The sequence below is a fragment of the Strigops habroptila genome, chromosome 1, assembly GCF_004027225.2.
Source record: "Strigops habroptila isolate Jane chromosome 1, bStrHab1.2.pri, whole genome shotgun sequence".
In the NCBI taxonomy this organism is placed as follows: Eukaryota; Metazoa; Chordata; class Aves; order Psittaciformes; family Psittacidae; genus Strigops; species Strigops habroptila.
The window spans coordinates 20461650-20477368 of NC_044277.2; the positions used below are offsets into that span (position 1 = coordinate 20461650).

At 39.3% G+C, this 15719-nt stretch overlaps 1 protein-coding gene across 1 annotated transcript in view; it reads right to left on the reverse strand.

Moving 5' to 3' along the window:
- Positions 1-216: 216 nt before the first annotated feature.
- BAALC (BAALC binder of MAP3K1 and KLF4) overlaps positions 217-15719 on the reverse strand; it is a 28221-nt gene continuing 12718 nt past the window's right edge. The window contains exons 2-3 of the mRNA XM_030510316.1: positions 7017-7186; positions 217-4251 (exon numbers count right to left, since the gene is read on the reverse strand). Coding sequence (XP_030366176.1) covers positions 4147-4251; positions 7017-7186 — 275 coding nt within the window. The 3' untranslated portion in view covers positions 217-4146. The remainder of the gene's footprint in view (positions 4252-7016; positions 7187-15719) is intronic.

Sequence of the window (15719 nt, forward strand, 5' to 3'; positions counted from 1 at the left end):
GAGAAGTGGGGCTTTCATTATATGGGCATGTCATGCCTGATAGGAGCATGTCATCCCTTTTCCCCATAGTCATTATATTTGGATGACCCCTGAGTATGACGAGAGAAATACTGTATACCAAATGCCTTTTTTATTCACAGGTTACCTCAGGGTCTTAGCTCTTAAAGGTAAATCAACAACAAACACAGGAATGTAAAACTCATGGAGTAATCAACAAACACTTTAAAAATTGTCTTTATTTTCATTTTCAGGTTCAAGGTCAACCTTCAATAATTTGCAGATAAAATGAGAGTACAAAAATGCTCCTGTTAGTCTAGTTTGAATTTAGGTAGATTATTCATTATTTCCAAATAAAACTAAGCTTGCTTTTTCAAATACCATTTCTGTGCACAAGTTATTTAGCTCATTCTTTTCATAAGGCATGTAAACCAGATTTCAGTTCAAACATTAAAACATTTTATGCTTGGGTGTCAGAATTAAAATCACAAGTAAAAGGTTCTTAAAAAACCATGCCTGAACTGCAGAACAGAAGTACGCACTAAGGACATTACAATGTACACATGCAGAGACATGCGCCTGTGAATATATATGTATATGAACATACCAGGAAGATCAAAAGTATCTGTTTTCTGGTTTGTATGCAATCTCAGTCATTTAGCTAACAAGAATGCATGTTTAACCCAATATTCATATATTGCTTACACAATAATTATACTTTCCTATATTTTCAGTATCATTGTTGTCACACAGTAAGATTGTGTGTCTTCTAGTCAATGTCCTACAGAAATGGTAAAATGATGAAATACGTTAAGGAATTATAAGGGACAAAATCAAGGAATACCGAAAGATAAAATTCCACTGAGTCTTCGAGAAGATAAATTTGCCTAACAATGTCTATTGGTAACTGTAAATTCTCTTCTTTATCCAATGTCCACTTTCTTTTGAGTGATTATACTTCTCACATAGTGGAAGAAAATGTATTTTACATGTATATACACATCAGAGGAAAATCCTAACTATATATTGTATTGGAGTTATGGAAACATGATAAAGTAAGTTTGTTTCTGTTTAAAACCTGAACCCAGGTAAATGACAAAAACTCACCAGATGTTAGCAAATCACTCCAGCAGAAAGCATGCTCTTTCAGTGTAGCTGTAAAAATTCTCATGTGCAGCCAAGAGATATCAAACAAATTAAGTTGTATCTTTTGGGGGAAAATTACATTTCAAAAATCCTGTCATATAAGAAGACAGAGATGTCTGCAGGTCCTTTATCTAAAAGTCTATGTCTTCCACATGGTTATTTTATTTCCTGTATTTGTGCTGCTTATATTTGAAAGATGCTACTCAAAGAACAGACCTGGAGTGAAGATGTCCAGATGATTCTTTGAGCTTGCTTCTTCCACTAATATCAGGACAGGGATCTATTTTTAGGACTTTAAATTGTCTTAAGCAATATGGACTAGATTCTGTCACCCTTAATTATACAGAGTGGTATATTATTTTATAAACAAATTGTTTGTTTCTACTGGTGGTTGGCTCTAGCAGAAGGAAAGTAAAGAAAATATAAATATAACCTTGTCTATGTGTAGAGGCAGGATCCAAATCTCCACAACACGCTTTTAGTTTTGTTAAGGTCACTGGAAAGTTACACATAAAAAACTAAGAACCCACCTAAGACATAATGTAATTTCTTTTCAGTTACCGCCCAATGAATAAGAACAGCAATCTGTCACACGAGAAGAATGTACGAAGTTGCTTGTCATTAGACATGGTTTGTATCACAGAAGTTGGATCCAGCCTTTGAATGCCCTAAAGTTAAGTTTCAGGATATAGACAAGTTTAGGGGACCTTGGAGTATCTCAGGGAACTTATCATGCGCAGAGAGAGAAGTGATACAGGGCAGCCAGACTTCACCACTCCACAGCTGCCATCCTGATGGGGGATGTGGTCAACATAAACAAGGTCTGTAGCATTGCCCAGATGATTGTGTACCAAGGCCATCTCCTGCTAACCATCCAATCTCATCTCATTCTCTGAATACAAGACTCAAAAACTGCTGACATGCAGCTAGGGCTGTTTCACGTACCAAAGCGCTATGCAGCGTTGCAAGCTTGCTTCTATTGTGTGACCCAAGCCATTGGATGCATCTGGTCAGCACAACATTACAAAATTTCTTAGCTAAGAAATAATCTCATCACCAGGACATCTTTGTTCTTGCATCTAGATGCCCTAAATGTGGTATCCACCCAAGGCAACTATCTGTGGAACAGCTTTTTACACAATGAACCTTCCCTTCTGCCTTCCTTCAAAATCCCTTCTACCCTTTCACACACCAGCATCATCAATCACTTTCTATCGCTTTCCTGTATCATACAGGTTTCCACTGCACTCTCTCTGCCAGTATATCCTTTGAAAGAGAAGTGGGTTACAAGTCTGGCACAGAAATTAAATGGTTCATCTTCTGTTATATGCAAATGATGCAGGATCCTGACCATGCGCTTTCAATTAGGTCAGTACATGGCCACTAACAATGGCTATCCATTTCTAAATTAATATTGCTGAGCTGCTACAGCTGCTGTTTATTGTTAGAGTGAGTCAGGTCCCTTCCTCTCCTATAAGGTTGCTAGCAAGTTGGCAGAAAGCCACAAGTTGGAAGGACATGCGCAGACTGCCTTTGTCTTACCCATACAGCACTATTTTCAATATTTTTTTAGATCTTCTATGTAAATTTACAGCACCAGATCACTTACCAGGTAACACACTGACCTGCAGAAAGCTTACCACAAATTCTTTTCTCCTTTTTAAGACATCTAAAATAAGTATTTCTTAGACTATGCCATTGTATTCAGAAATATCACTCTGACTCTAGATTTCAGTTTGCCTTTTTGTGGGAATAATTAATAAACAATTCCCTATTGCATAGACATGTTGTACTCCAAGGAAAGTATTAAGTACTCACATACCTAGCAGCAAGATACTGAATGATCCTAATATGGAATAAATCAGGATTCAGTCCCATAATTTTTTTATACTTATTTGCCTAATGTGTAAGAAGGACTTTTTACAGTTCATACATGGATTTTCTTCTCAGTGCCATCTGTTTTTTATGAACAACTTCTGAATAGTTATTTTAAATGGCCTTCTAAGGTTACTCGTATGTCTGATGGTGGAGGGAAATAAATTTAACTCTTTTATCTTCATAAACATACAAATTCACAGAGAATATATACTATTCCTTCTATATTAAGATGTAATACGTTGAATTAATTCCTGGTCTTTACTACACTGAACATTTATATTCCTTTTAGCTGTGTATTTGTGATAAACATGAAGTGCTATGATACAGGTAAGTATCTGCACAGCAAATCAACTATATCTGATCAAATAAATTTAACTTTTGGAGCTGTCATTGCAATATTGTTCTAAGAATTATGGTTATTTTCATGCAATGTTAATGATCACTTTTTTCCAAGTCAGTCAGGGCCTCAACATAATTAACCAAATAGCCAGAACCCTACCTGCCAGCTAAGATTAGGAACTTCAAGGAATGATGCTCAGTATGAAAGATACTGGGTTTAAGACCTAAAGCCTGTCAATACAGAAAATAAATTAAAACTAATTAAAATATTAATATATGAAAAGGTTATTATATGACTTAGCTATATATAACCAACATACAGTTTAAAAGAGATTTAGTGGGAACCACCTTTGGGTCACTTTCTGGGTATGAGTTTTCTGATAGCGAGCGGTTTAAATGAGTTCTGTGGGTTTACCTTTTACAACTAAAAATGCAGATTAATTTGTTCATTTCCTGGGTTAAATTGTGACGAACTGTACCTCTCATCATCCAGCCTCATCCTAACAGTAACGCAGAACAGGATGTACAAGGAAATAAGACAAGACTTAGTAAAAACCAAATGGCACAAATTTTGTTGCATGTCTGAGCAGTGCCACTGCTTTAGGCAAATGACATCCGAACATCCTACAGTGTCTGCAGCTGGCTTCTACAAGACATGGTGCTCAGCAGCAGCGGCCTGCTTCATTCAACCTGGAACATCTGGAGATCTTCATATCTTCAGTGACAGATGACATTTAAATTGCAGTGAAGCATTGTTAGGTTCATCCTCACCTGCGCTTTCCCTTGTTAATTAACACAATTCTTTGTTTTCCTTCTGTCGTTTTGTCTGATGTTTTTTGTAACATTAATGGCGACTTCCTTTGTGGACATTTTCTGTGTGTCCCGTTTACTCTGAAAGTTTTAAAGAGTACAGTGAGTTCCACACTGACAGCACAGAGTCATTGACGATTACCTCCTAATTTCTGAAAACAGTTCTACTTCACCAACAGAATGCCTCCAGCATTCTTTACGCAGTGCTGTGATGCGGAGCAACTTTCTCATTCAGCATGGACGCAAGCTTTTATAACTACTATAAAGGCTGTGGACATCAGCAGGCTTTGGATCAACCCTCTTGGCTATACTCATCATCTCTGCACATGTGTATTCGAAAAGCAAATAAATCTGGTTTCAGTCCAGAAGTGGAAATTAGAGGTTCCTTTTGATGTCATTAGGAGTTGTGTGTGACTAGCCTAAGAAAGAAGTTTCTCTACTTTATGTTTCTTAACTGAAAAGATAGCTTCAAAATAACACTTAGTTCTGCCTGCGAGACCCAAGTAGAACACATACCTTTCAAAGCTTCATCAGATTATTTTCAAATATTCAAAAAAGTCACTCTGAGGCATGCAAGTACATCTCTAATTTAAATTTATTCTTCTCCATCTCCTAATCTGTCTGCTAGTTGCCATAAGCAGTGTACTATACTGCAAAGGAGACTCAGAACCGGGCTGATGGCGACAGAGTTAAGTTAGGTGGGTTCGATTATCGCATTTCCAGTATTTCATGTGACAAGTTGTAAGTGTAAAGAACACCAGGTAAATTAGACATCATTTACATGGTAACAATGCCAGGTGGAATAACATCTTCTAAACTTCCACTGACATAAGTGGAAGGTACATATTCATCTGAGAGCAAAACTTGGTGTTTATTTGTGGCTGTGTATTACTTCACACTTTTCCAGCCTGAATATATCTGCTCCTTTTCTGTCTGCTTCCCCAGTGCTCCTGTCCACGCAAGGGCTCTCCAAAGACTACAGATGTCATGAAAATCAGATCAGGTTATTGTCAGTCAGTGACATAATCTGGATACCACCTTTGCTTTTGGGGGTGTCTGACCATTCTATTGCCTTCACTGGTATTAGGAATCCTTCAGCAGCAGCATCTTTTACTTCCAAGTTGTTTTGAAATTACCCTCACGAGAGGATACTAGTTTCCCAGATGCAGCATTTGTCAAACTATTTCTCTTTCAACACCACAGATTGTACCTTGTCACATAACTGATGCTAGGGGTAAGGCAATAGGATGCTTTAGAGCTTGATGCCTGAGAAAATGAGAAACAGAGAGGTAAAGCAATTTCCTCCCTACTACCCCACAGGCAGTGGGGTAGAACCCAATGACAGATGGCAGAACCCAAGTCTCCTGAAAGCACCATGTGCTGTACGGCATTGTATTCTATAGCATGAAGAGATAAAAGAAAAACTGTTGTCAGTGTGAATGTTCAGACAAACAAAATAATAGGCACATTTTAAGTTAGGGGGATAGTCACTCAACTCTGGGCACCTAAACTTCAGATGTCAAATTGGAAACCTGCTCATCTTACGCTTCTCTTAACAGTCAGCGGAGAAAAAGGGATTCAGAATGGCAAACCAGAGCTGGAGCCTGACTTAGATACTACACTTCCACTGTAGGAAAATACATTCCTTTTTTTACTATAAGAAGCTTAGACAGCTTAGCTTCCTTTCTTAGACATCTGCATTAGATGCACAGAATAATGTAAATGCCCTACTTATCATCAGAAATTTTCTTTGTACTGGGTTGCAACAGCACAGATACATTACTGAATCTATCTTAGCTAGAAAAGGGCAGGAGGATACATTCAAAGCCATAGGTCCCCCGGTTAGGAACCCACACGTCATTGAAATGTCAGCAGGATCCATGTCACTGAGGAATATTTCTGTATTACAGCAATGCAGAAGATAATAGAGTGAAGATATAAAATAGACATGTACCAACATGTTACTTGTTAGCAAACGCAAGGTGAAATTAAATCCAAATTCCCTTTTTCATTTGCTCAGTCCTCCTGTGTCTAAATTTGCCCCTCTCAAGGATGTAACTCCCAAGAGGGGACAGCTTCTTGTGGGGTGAGTGTAGCAGTTCCACTGCATGCCATGCTGAGAGGTCTTCCCATCTGAGAAACCAAGGAAGCAGTAAACCAACTGTAGTTTTTTTATTACTTTAATCTACTGCAGCTTAGCACCTGCTAAACAAACAGGGCAGCAGGTGGAAACATGAGAGATAGGCGGGTAGGCAGCTAGAATAGAAGAAGTTTGGGCTTTGGTCTAGCCTGAAGTCATGGGTGTTCATACATTATTGTTACACTGGGTGATCCTTCTACAATGTATAGAACATATAGGTGAGGGGGAGAAGGGAGGAAGATCTGATCCAAAGCCTGCTGAAGTTATGGAAAAGACTCCCACTGACTTTTTCAGGCTTCACATCCAGCTCTAAATGAACCAGGCAGGGTTCATGCAGTGCACATAATTTAAGCAAAATACTAACTAACGATAAACCTATTCTCTTTCAGGTAATCTAAATCTTTCATGTTTGCACAATACATGCCACAGCTGGACCGAGCTGGAAAAATATGTGTGGGGTTTTTTTACTGTAACAAATGTGTGTATTACTTCCATTGCTGAATAAAACATGAATTTTGTGGCCATTCAGGCATGAGGCATTGTCAGAGATGGTAGGCTCAATCATGCTATGGTCATGGTACAGCCTTTTTTTCTTATCCCAAGGCATTAAATACAGTTTGACTGCAGCGAGGAAGATTGTAATGTAAATAAGTTTGACCTGGTTGAAGCTACCTCTGAGTGTCAAAGAACATAACGATATTCTTACCTCCGCAGTCCTGAAGCCGTTCTGTCTCTGTGTTGTAGCTCCTGTGCCGTGGACCATAGGGTTCACACATTGAGAACTACAATTGTTCCTCTTCTCAGTGTTCAGACTTCCAGCTGTGGCTGATGCTGTAGTTACACCTGTCTGCACTGGTTTCCCATCCTCCAGAAGACCTAGTAGGGACACATGAAATCGTCCTATTAACACAGAGGAGCAGTTTTTAACTGGCTTTGGCTTCTCCCTATTCCACCACTTTTTTGTGAGAGCACAAGTCATGGAAAGTGTGCTATAGTACTGTAGTGAGAGCAGTCTACCTCCTTTGGTCAACTTTATCCTCACACTTTTCTTTGTTTGGTTTTTATCCTATAGTCCACTGGCCTGTGAAACACTGGCTCAGAAAACATGGACAACTGGTTAATGAGTGAAGCATATCAGGAGCCTTTTGGTCACTTGCAGATCTCCTTTGGCTTCTCCACACACACAGCTGCTGGCATGACCAGGGTTTAACTAAGGACCCAGAGAGGCTCCCCTTAAATCTGCTTCTATTCTGGGAAATTAAGAGGTTAGATGTGAGCATGACAGATGAGACTGATACGTATGGACATATTGCTCTATTCAGGGCCTGGAACATTTGTTTTCATTAGAAGTTGAGGAAAGAAATCCAGGAATAATATATTTCATACTGTTTCAACTATCAGTAATCAAATAAATGAGTAATTTGTTTTCTGCTCTAGCTGTGTGGATAGGGCATGCATTGTACAATATGATATTGGCCAGCCTAAAACAATTTTCTCATCTTATTACATTAACAAAAATCAGTTGTCATTTATATTGGATGCAGAGCACTAAACATCTGGTTGCAATGCTGGCTCTGAAATTCAAAAACAAGGAGCAAGTGGGATGCATGACTGTAACTGTAATTTTTATTTTATTTTGGCAAAGCCTGTTTATAACAAGCGTTGTGTTCAAACAGAAAAAAAAGTCAGATTTACTAACTGGCAATGCAGGTGTCAAAATGGGAAGAAGCAGCAAGAAGTCACAGATCCTAAATGAAAAATAAGTATGAGGAAAACCAACGACAGCTCATTGCTACTTGAAGTGTGCATTGTGCCATCAAAACCGTCTGCCATGAATCAGTTGGGAATTCACGTGCAGTATTAATAGTATTAAGAAGGAAGAAAAGTCCTGAATTATTTCCCGTAAATCTGTAAGAAAAGATGCTTTATCAGTAGAAAGCAACACCGGTAGCAGCCGGAAGTGACTGAAATCAATGAAGCTTCAACCAAATATTCAAAGTCTTGATATTGAAAATATCTAAAGTTGGTTAAGACTTAAGTCTGAAGACAAACTAACCCCTGCATTTCCCTGAGCAGTCAGAAGATGGTGTTAGAGTTTCCAAAGACAGTTTAACTTGTCGTGGTGGTAACTAATAATGCTAAATCATCTACTTTTCAATAGAAAAAAAAATGAGTTGTAACTTCAAAATATTAAATCAAAGTTTATTTTTAAAAAATACTTGTCTCTGGAAACTGCTTTTTGTGCTAGATATAAAACCTAATGGTTTTCTCCCATTTAAATCTACAGGCAACTTCCCATAAGAGTAAATCTCACCTCTCCTGCATCCCCCAAAAGTCCACATCTACTTGTGTTTTGTCTCTTACCTCTTCCTAACACTCCACGGTGCCAAATGAGAGGCAGAAATATTACTTGCTGCAGAACAGTAAGTGGCACAGATTGATATCATAGACAAAATCAGTTGTTAGGAAAGAAGATGGAGAGGCAATTAGCCACGTGTGAGTCAGAGCTCTAAGCCAGGAGTCACGCCGTAGTCTACAGCTTCACCTTGCACTGGAGTTGTGAGAACAAGCTTGAGCACAGCTTAGAACAGTCAAAATGCTCTAGGCATTACATACTAATTCCATTAATTGAACCTTGGACATTTCAAACATACGAATTACAAGTTTTTTCTTCTGTGGACTCAACCTACAGAATTACTTTCCACCATGTGTCCCTTTGGCCATCTGGCCTCTAAATAAATTGCCTGGTGAAACAGCTGTCAGCTGAAAAGCCACTTTGTTATTAAGCACAGTTGTTCATTTATCAGATTGTGTTGCATCTTCTGGTCTCACACACAACGATTTTTCTTACATTAATCCATTTCTGGAGGCTGATGGAAAACCTCAATCCTGAACATGGTATATCTGGTTCATTTTTTGTCCTCTGTTAATTTGCAGCCCAAGCATCCTTGTTGCATCCTTCATTGCAAGGGTGAGACTTCTTTTTTTTGCAATACTTGTCAGAAACAAACCAGGTATTAATATCTGAGCATTCGATAATCACTCTACTACATTTTTACATGGGTGGTTTTACATGGGTGACCTAGTGATCACCATTACTAGTGGAAAAAGCAGTGCTCCTGTTCTAGTGGGCATGTCGCCGAGGGTTGGAGGTCAGCCAACATGACACCTCTTTACAAAAAGGGCAGGAAGAAAGACCCTGGAAACTACAGGCCTGTCAGCCTGATCTCAGTTCTGGGGAAGGTCACAGGGCAGATGATCGTAAGTGAGATCATAAAGCATGTGTCGGAAAATGGGGACATCAGGCCCAGCCAGCACAGGTTCCTGAAGGGCAGATCCTGCTTGACCAACCTGACCTCCTTCTACAATAAGGTGACCCGCCTAATGATGGGGGAAAGAAAGGTGGACGTTTTGTATTTGGACTTTAGTAAAGCATTCGACATGCTCTCCCACTGCATTCTCCTGGAGAAATCGGCTGCTCGTGGCCTGGAGAAGTAGATTCTTCACTGGGTTGGAAACTGGCTGGATGGCAGAGCCCAAAGAGTGGTAGTAAATGGTATCACATCTAATTGCAACTGGTCGCTGGTGGTGTCCCTCAGGGCTCATTGTTAGGGCCAGTGTTGTTAGATATCTCCACTGATGATCTGGATGAGTGGATTGAGCGCACCCTCAGTAAATTTGTGGACGACACCAAGTTTGCTGTGAGTGTTGATCTGCTGGATGGTAGGAAGGCTCTGCAGAGGGATCTGGACAGGTTGGGTTGATAGGCTGTGGCCAATGATATGAGGTTCAACAACAAGGCAAAGTGCTGGGTCCTTCATTTGGGCCACAACAACCCCATGAATGCTCCAGGCTTGGGGAAGAGCGGCTGGAAAGCTGCTTGGCAGAAAAGGACCTGGGGGTGCTGATTGACGGAGCTGAACATGAGCAGCTTGTGCCTACACAGCCAAGAAGGCCAACAACATCCTGGCCTGTACCAGCAATAGTGTGTCCAGCAGGGCCAGGGCAGTGATTGTCCCCCTGTACTCGGCACTGGTGAGGCCACATCTTGAATCCTGTGTTCAGTTCTGGGTTCCTCAGCACAAGAAAGACATTGAAGTGCTGGAGCGGGTCCAGAAAAGGGCAACAAAGCTGGTGAAGGGTCTGGAGAACAAGTGTTATGAAGAACAGCTGAGGGACCTGTATTTGTTTAGTCTGGAGAAGAGAAGGCTCAAGGGGGATCTTATCACTCTCTACAACTACCTGAAAGGAGGTTGCAGTGAGATGAGGGTCAGTCTCTCCTCCCAAGTAAGAAGTGATAGGTCAAGAGGTAATGGCCTCAAGCTGTGCCAGGGGAGGTTTAGACTGGGTAGTGGGAAAAATTTCTTCACAGAGAGTGATCAGGCATTGGTACAGGCTGCTGGGGGCAGTGTTGGAATCACTGTCCCTGGAAGTGTTCAAAAACTGTGTAGATGAGGCCCTTAGTGACATGGTTTAGTGGTGGACTTGGCAGTCATGGGGTAACAGTTGGACTTGATAATCTTAAAGGTCTTTTCCAACCTAGTTGATTCTATGATTCTATGAAGAAGTTTTTTGTTTTATTCTGAAATGTTTGGTATTCTGAAGTTAAGAAACTATTTTAGAATTCTTTTGCATTGCCAAATAGATGATTTGGAGAGTGGGCACCAGTTTGGACTTCAGTGACTTGCTCTTTATGTATGAACACTGAGAAGAAATTACAGTGAGAATGCCTGAGCAGTGGAAGTAAGAGCACAAAATTTGCTGGCAATTCATAAACTGACACCTATTTTATAGACTAGATATATAACAAAATGCTGATCGCAAAACAGAGATGATGTTAAAAAAGGATTACGAACACATGGCTACTTTTAAAATAGCAAATATGTTTGCACTGCTCTTTACGGTTTGCCACAGTACTTCAATGGAAGAGTTAACTTTCTTCTTCTGTACAATCTGGAATTTGCAAGCTAGCAAGATGGCAATACTCAGGGTCTTGTCTTGCTGTCATTTAAACCTGTTGAGATATTTGTATCACCCTCACAGCATGGGTTCAGTAGATAACCTCCTCAGTCTTTCACTGTAGAACTTCAGTAGAAATTTATACAAACAGGTTCAGTAATGTTGTTTCCACTCTCATGTTCTCTGCCAGGACAACCCCCTGCCAAAAGTCTGTTGGCCTCTTGAGGCCAGGGAAAACAGCAGATTCCATCACAATATTCTGTCAAATACACGTATTTTATTTTCAAATGAAGTGGCAAGCCTAGAATATTCCCAGGGCTCAGTTTCCAAAACCTGAGTTCCTGGCTGGTTGTCAAACACCCACCAGTGCAATGGTGACCTTTCCCTCAGGAATGGTTAGCCAATGTTTGGGGGACGGCCAGGCTGTTCCCATTGTGGGGAGGAATGGATGGCAATAGGCGGGTATTTCATTGCATGTAATCAGGTTTACTTATAAAGAACATACACGAGTTCTCTGTCAGTGGACGCAGGGAGAATACCCAAGCAGCAGCCCCATTACTCATAAAATCAAGCCGATCTTTCCAGACTGAAATATGCTTAAAGGAATTTGTCTTCCCATGGCAATGCTTACTGTCACCTTCCTTTCCACTAGCTTGCTAGGCTGCACAGGAGAGCTAACTCTTGCCTTTCTTACCATGCCAGTAGAAATCCTCTAGGCTGCAGTTTGACAAACACTTTTTTCATCAGCATCAGGGAAAAGAAGGGTTATTTTAAACTGAAATTGATCCCTAGACTTTATTCATCACCCAATGATGCAAGCAGTCAAACTGGCATGGCTTGGGAGGTAGCACAGGAATCGAAACAAGCCGCAGAAAGCAGCTTAGGTTGATGTGCTATCCAATGAAGCAGAACAAAACCAAACCCCATTCATCCAGCTACAGTCGTTCTTCTCATTGAGTTGCCTTGCTGAGCTACCTAAATCCTTTGGAGGTATATTCATATTGCTTCCAGCTACCCCTGTGTCAGGGGACATACATTTGTTTTGTCCATTTAACCCAGATTCACCAAAGATTCCTGTTGTGTTACAGCAAAAACAATGACCCAGAGCTGCTGATCCAGAATAAGATGTGAAATGACTTACTGATATAAAGGATCTTTTTTTTACCCCCTAAAATCTCTTTCACTAAAAATCTGATTATTTACACCAAATTATGGCAGTTCAAATAATCTTTTTGAGTATTTTCATGTACGCCCTTTGAATAAATCTTGAAAATGTAAATTTGCCAAATGTTTGTTGTTTGGTTGTTTTTTCCCCCACCAAAATGCTGGCATTAAAGTACTGCCTTTTATTCAAACTTCCCAAAATTTGGGAAAATTTGGATAGGAACAAAAATTAACTCCAGGTATTGAATTTTACGAATTAAAACTAAAAATCGGTCCCTAAGATATCTGGGTATGTTTCAGCTGTTCCACAATTTAAAAAGAAAAAAAAAAAAAAAGACATTTAAGAACAGTTTTACAATTATATCAATATGTAATTAACAGAAAGCTACCTAAAATCAGAGGCATCTCAATATAAGAATTAAGACCAACAAGACAGGACATATCTGTCTGAAATATGTATCCTATGTAGAGAACAACAGGCATTTAAAGGTAATATAAACTCCTAGAAGAGTACAAGGTGAATAGACCAAGACAGTTGTCACTTCCAACACAAAGGCACTGGTATATTTATGTTGCTCATATAAACAGTGTAAATAAAATTAACTCTCGAAGAACTGCTGCTACTCATAGTTAATACTTTATCCTAAAGTTGAATATTCAGACTGCCAGTAAGACTCCAAGTTTTTCCAGTCTTTCTGGGATAACATCCTACTCCCTTTGCTGCAAATGTAATAAAAAATTCACTGTGTCCAAGCAAACATCAAAATTAGGTTTTTAGAAGGAAGGCTGAACACACCAATGCTTCTGTTACCTTAATTCTCTAAAATTGTTTTTATTAATTAAAAATAATTATCATCATGATTCTTTGTGTTTCAGACTATTAAATTGTGTATTAACCCAGGTAGTACACACCAATTTTATAAAGAACAGGAGTTTTCTCCACAAGAGAATCGTACACAGTAAACTGCTTTGTACTGTTCAAAGGCATCTTTCAGTTCTTAAATGCCACTTGGAAATCTGATGCAAATTCACCGGTGCATTCAGAGAAGTCTGTCCATGATGCCCTTTTTTCTCTGCTGGATGTAGCATGCTTGTGCCCTAATTTCTCTCTCTCAACATATCCCTCTCTGCCTCATTTACCTTCCTGGCAGGCTGCACCTCACTTCTCTAAGAGCAAGAGTCACCAAGCCCCATCTCCCACCATGTTCTGTGAGATCTCTTAGTATGTGCTAACATGTTCTTCTGCCTACAATCCTAATGATTTTTAAATTTTGACTGTGTTCTCAGAAATTCCCAGATAACAGCATCCCTCAGGTATGTTGTAATTTAAGAGCTACATACTTAAACTTGTATTTTTGCTCACAGGTTTGCAAGCTTATGTCCATTCAAAATAAAACATGCTTAAATCATATCTTATAACTCCAAAAAAACCCCACCATTTAAATAGGGAGCGGAGAGGAGCAGTCTAAGAAAGCTTTTAAAAGAATCATTTTAGTGAACAGGGTGTTCATCACAGAGAAGTCACCGAAAATGTAAACCACTGAATGTAAAATTTAGACTTTAGACCTGCATTTCTCATTTCTTCTATTATAATGACAACGCTAGTGATAAAAAAACATGAGGATAAACAATGTGCAGGTGCTGCTGTATTTCTTCATACAGCCTGGTTACACCTAACAGTTCAAATGATCCTTTATGAGAGTATCTCATAAAGAGGAAAGGAAATATTTATTCTTCATATTTAACTCTTTCTAACCAGATTTTAGTATGGAGATAAAGATGATGTGAAGGGAGGGAAATGACATAATTCAGATTGTGATAGTAAAACTGGAGTAAAAATCAAAATAGTGTCATGGATTGACAGCTGGCACAGAGACACAGGAAAAAAGAGAACTATGGGGGCAGTTTTGTGCATGACAAAATATAATGCTATGATTTTCTGGAGGCTTTTTGCTAGACCTTATTTACATATTAGAAAGCTAATATGTATTTGCTAATGATTAAGAATGAGAGAAACAAACCAGATAAAATTTAGAGATAGCCCTTAATTATCAGGGTGATAGGAAACTTCTCAAACCACAGATAGCATTAAGGTAGGTCTGCCTGCATCTGTTTGCACAGATCTCATCAGAAGAACAATATCTTAGCCAGATTCAAGATGAACTGAAGATTTCTGTGGCTAACAAAAATCAGCAATGCAGTGATAGCTAATGCTGTCAACAAATTTGGGAGGGGAATAAAGCCTCATAGTACAGAGGCAAAGTTAATCTTAGACAAAAGAATTAGGCCTTTGTGGAGAAAATTATTCTACATGTACTTGCCACAATATTCTCCTACCAGATTTTAAAGCAGCAGGTAGTGGCCAAAATTGAATTGAATTCTGACCCAAATATGCTATAGATCTGACCCAGTACTGTGGACCCTGTACTGTCACATTGGATAATAAGCAAGTATTTGTTTAAATGGACAGCTGTTGATTAATACGCTAAATTTGTATCTTTGGAATTGACTACAAACAAACCAGTAAGGTTCAATATTCTGGTTCAGCAGCACCCTTTTTTATTTATTGTGGCTGTTATCGCATGAATAATGCATAAGATGCTGTTTTAGCAAATGCCTGCATAGTAAGATACTGCACTGTAAAAATGGGCTCTGAGATAACTCAAAGTAAAGACGAACGGAAGCAACATGCAGTTGCTTCCATAGGAAATCTGAATTTGTTACCATCACTGAGTTTCTTGCTTTTGTTGCTACAGAGAAATAATAAGCATAGAGAGCACTGAAATACCTATTTTCATTATTTGAAACTTTTCATGTTTGGGAAAGCTACAAATTGCAGGCCTGAGCGCTGGTATGTACTTCTGCTGCAGAAATTACACACAGCGTGGATCCTATCAACAATTAATGGAGTGGAGGTTGTGACAAAAGTCAAGTTTAAGTCATTTCCTCCAAAGCAGTAGCCTCGGGGATGAGGCCAGATGCTCAGGAAATCTGCAATAGCTTTTTTTCCCTAACAAGAAAACATTTAGAAATTTTCAGGCATAGCAAAGAGTGGGTTTGAAAGCGAGGACAAAGGATCCAGAAGATCTGCAGAGGGAGGACCTGCAGAAAAATGTCAGCAGGAAAATGTCATCAGAAACAACGTTTTGTATTTATTGAATCGGTCAGTACAATAACTCAATAAATTTGTGGCCTGGACATTCAGAGAATCCAGAATGATTTATCTGAACTCTAGTGTGATATGAATTTTAGACAGTGAAGCAAAACAAACTAAACGTATTTGCAT